General features: G+C 36.6%; 1 protein-coding gene across 1 annotated transcript in view; it reads left to right on the forward strand.

Annotated features, from left to right (window-relative positions):
• Window positions 1-3,369, forward strand: part of gria2b (glutamate receptor, ionotropic, AMPA 2b) — a 26,282-nt gene extending 22,913 nt beyond the window's left edge. Inside the window, exons 13-14 of the mRNA XM_014981983.2 lie at window positions 565-699; window positions 1,351-3,369. Of these exons, the coding sequence (XP_014837469.2) occupies window positions 565-699; window positions 1,351-1,515 (300 nt within the window). The 3' untranslated portion in view covers window positions 1,516-3,369. The remainder of the gene's footprint in view (window positions 1-564; window positions 700-1,350) is intronic.
• Window positions 3,370-3,681: the final 312 nt, after the last annotated feature.

Consider the following 3,681-nt stretch of genomic DNA (forward strand, 5'->3'; position numbering starts at 1 on the left):
AATGAATACATGGGTGTTTAATGGGCCTAACAGAGCTTATTGTACTGTATGTGTCAAAACCTGATTGGTTTTTAATAGTCTGTCCCCCTCTTGTCTGTCTTTAAGTAAAAGTCTTTGAGCACGTTTGTAACAGCTTAGCCCTTTCTAATGGGCAACCCATGTAAATGGTCCTCATAGAGAACAAATTTCTGATGTAGATCCACAACACATTGATGTTTTATGCTGCTACATTTCATTTTAATTGACTAACCACACCCACCACATTGCTTTGAATTTACCCCAACTTTAAAAAAAAAGAACTGATGTGTTATTTGTTGTTATTTTCTGTGCTTTTTAAATATTATTTGTAGACAAAGTAATCCAGATTATTTCATGTTGTGGTGCATTTTGTGTATGTTTCAGTAATTGCTGTGATTGTGTTGTTTTTTTTTTGTTGTTGTTTGATTTTTTTTTGTTTGTTTGTTTTAATCATTGACGTACATCTTTTTTTAAATTATTTACTTTTAAAACTCAGATTTTACCACTGCCCCAAACACTAATCCTCATCTCATGTCCGTCCTGCAGGAGAAGACCAGTGCCCTAAGCCTGAGCAACGTGGCTGGGGTCTTCTACATTCTGGTCGGCGGACTCGGTTTGGCCATGCTGGTGGCCTTGATTGAGTTCTGTTACAAGTCCCGAGCCGAGGCGAAACGAATGAAGGTGGCAAAGAATGCACAGAATATTAATCCAACTTCCTCGCAGAATTCACAGAATTTTGCAACTTATAAGGAAGGTTACAACGTATATGGGATCGAAAGTGTAAAAATTTAGGGGGTAGGGATCGAGGTTTTCATAAATTCCCCCCAAATGCACGCTTTTTTGGCTCCATCCGTTCCATCCTTCAGTGTTAGTGAGTGAAGAGGTTGGCCAACGGATCGTATGTACTGGTGATTTATGATTTTAATGAGAGAAAGCGATACTCCCCCTTTTTTACAAGCATAAAAATTGTGTTTGTTGATTTATGTTCTCTACCTCTTTGAAACCATTTTCATGTATGACTGTTGATGGCCATGCTTGTTAATACCTCTGTCCTAGTAACGTACTTCAACAATAATGCTTGCAATGACCATGCAGAAACCTTTACATGATCATTTGCATCTTGCATTGTGTTAATCACAGACCTCACGTTAAGTTCTCATCTACATTCTCATATTTATGTATCTATAATCTCTTAAGCATTTTGATGTGGTCAGACGCATCCGTCTAACATGTTGCTTTCTTGTTTGTGTATGGATCCGTGTGTGTGTGCGTGTGTGTGATGATTGGGCTGGCTTGTGTCTGGATGTGCATGTGGCTTCTGTGCTTTTGTAGGTGACCTTTGGGGATGCCATGAGGAATAAAGCGAGACTTTCCGTTACAGGGAGTACTGGGGAGAATGGTCGGGTGATGACTCCAGAGTTTCCCAAAGCTGTCCACGCTGTCCCGTATGTGAGACCTGACATGGGACTAAACGTCAGCCTGACAGATCTATCCTGATCACTGAGAAACTCCTGAGTGCCTTACAACGGTTTTAATAGAGTGATTTTTTTTTTTCCTTTCGTCCCTCCTTTCTGTTTTGGCACCTTTTTTTTTGTTTGTCTTGTGAAAAAGTAAAGGTATGAGAGAGATTTCTCTTTCTCCACACGAAGACTTTTACTGTTGCTCTCTATCTACATTTTCCATAAAATAGCTTCCCTTAAAGGGTGGAATTTTACTCGAAATATAAACAGTTGGCTTTTGTTTTCTAGACTTGTGGTGTCATGCTTTCCTACCTGCTTGAACTGGACTGAGAAAGAAGCAAGGGCTTGATTCACGGCTGCAGTTTCTCCTGGGTGTCAGCGATTCAGTCAGGCCCGCTGTATTTGTGTGCCTGAATAGTGCAAGTGCGCGCGAGTGTGTGCGTGTGTGTGCGTGTGTGTGTGTGAGAGAGAGGGGTCAATTTATTGATTACAACTGTTTCTGTAGCCCCCACCGCCAAACTGGATTTTCAAGCACACTTGATATCACCTCCATTAAGATGTGAAATGGATTTTTTTTTTGTAAGAAAATTTGCAGAGAAAAAATGTACAAAAAAATATTTTTATGTATTTTCACAGAATAGCTTTTAAATAAACTTGCGTACATACTGGTTGGATATGAACGACTTAACATGAGAGTTCAGATAAAAAGTACTAAACAGCTTCTAGTTCCATATTTTGAAAGCCAAAAACATTACATAAGAGAGTGAGATCTTAAAGTCATGTAATTAATTCTTAATAAAAACTTTCCTGTATATTTTATTCCTTAACATTAGGTGTTGATATGATCTATGTGTCAATGCTTGACATTTGGAAATAATCCTTCTTAGCTTTTTATTGTTGGAGTTGTTGCAGCAATTTTCTTTTGTTCTTTTGTCTCTGTTGGCTTCAGTGCTTTTGCTGTTTGTAATTTTTCTGACGAGGACCAGAGTTACCGCTCTGTTTTCAAGAAGAAACATAATCTGTTTACATGTCATGAATGGAAAACAATGAACAGGATGATACGGTATGATAGTATTACATTCTGAAGACATGAAGAGGAGGCATCCACTTTCATATGGCTTAGGTGAAGGTCCAAAATGCCAAATAAGTAAGAGTGCCAAATTCTAGTGCCAGTAGGTATAACTATAGTCTTACTATAATAAATAACTGTCATCTCAGTGAATGTAAATGACTCTGATACATTCTGTAACTTTTGTATCTAGATGTACAGTTGGTGGCAATGACAGTGCTAATAACAATAACCTTTTTGCTTTGTTTTTCCATCTCCATATTTTTTGCATTGATCTGACAATAAAGTAGCACCGGTTGCATGTTGTTGCCACATTATACTACATACTTTTATTTCATTAATGCCATTTGTTTTCATTTTATTGTTGAGACTGTGAGGTTACCTATTTGAAATTGGAAATATAATGTAAGACATATACATATATAAATATAGATATACACACAATATATATACGTAAATCATATATTTTATATAAAAAGTTAAAATATTTAAAAGCTGTATCCCGTTTCAAAAGCTACTTTGCTTCCATTAAATACTAAATTTATTTGTCAGCATTCTCAAAATGCTTTTAAACTATTTTCACTTCTGTTTTGCACTATTTTTTTTTTAAATTAGCAGATTTGTCTTCAATTCCCTGTCAAAACTCAACCTAAGCTGTATTATTTTCAAGGTTTCTTCAAATCAACATTAGAAACAAACCATAGTTGCTATTCAGTTCCATTACATATTCAGGCTTAACACTGACATTTTGTATATGGAATGTGTGCTAACTTCATTATTTTTTGAAACTATTTCTAAATAAAAGTTGCAGATTTCTTGTTATTCTGTGTATCATTCATTAAGGTTGATATTATTTACCCTGCAGAGTTTTTCAGCAACATGGATCCATGTGTATTCAGTCCGTTAATCGCTCTGCGATTAGGTCCATCGTCTCCAAACTCTCAGGTTCACGGGGCTCATTGTGCGAGAGGCAGGACACACCTGGCACAATTTGCTCACAAATGAGTCATTTTAGAAAACGTCTTTGAAGATTAATCATCTTTGGGGAAATACAGGTGTAATTAATCAGTGGTTCAATCCAAAAAAATGATGAATATGTTGTATGTCTTTGAACATCAACACCAGAAGACGACA

Source organism: Poecilia mexicana, unplaced genomic scaffold, assembly GCF_051168715.1.
Source record: "Poecilia mexicana isolate PSO_F unplaced genomic scaffold, ASM5116871v1 scaffold_10, whole genome shotgun sequence".
NCBI classification, from domain to species: Eukaryota; Metazoa; Chordata; class Actinopteri; order Cyprinodontiformes; family Poeciliidae; genus Poecilia; species Poecilia mexicana.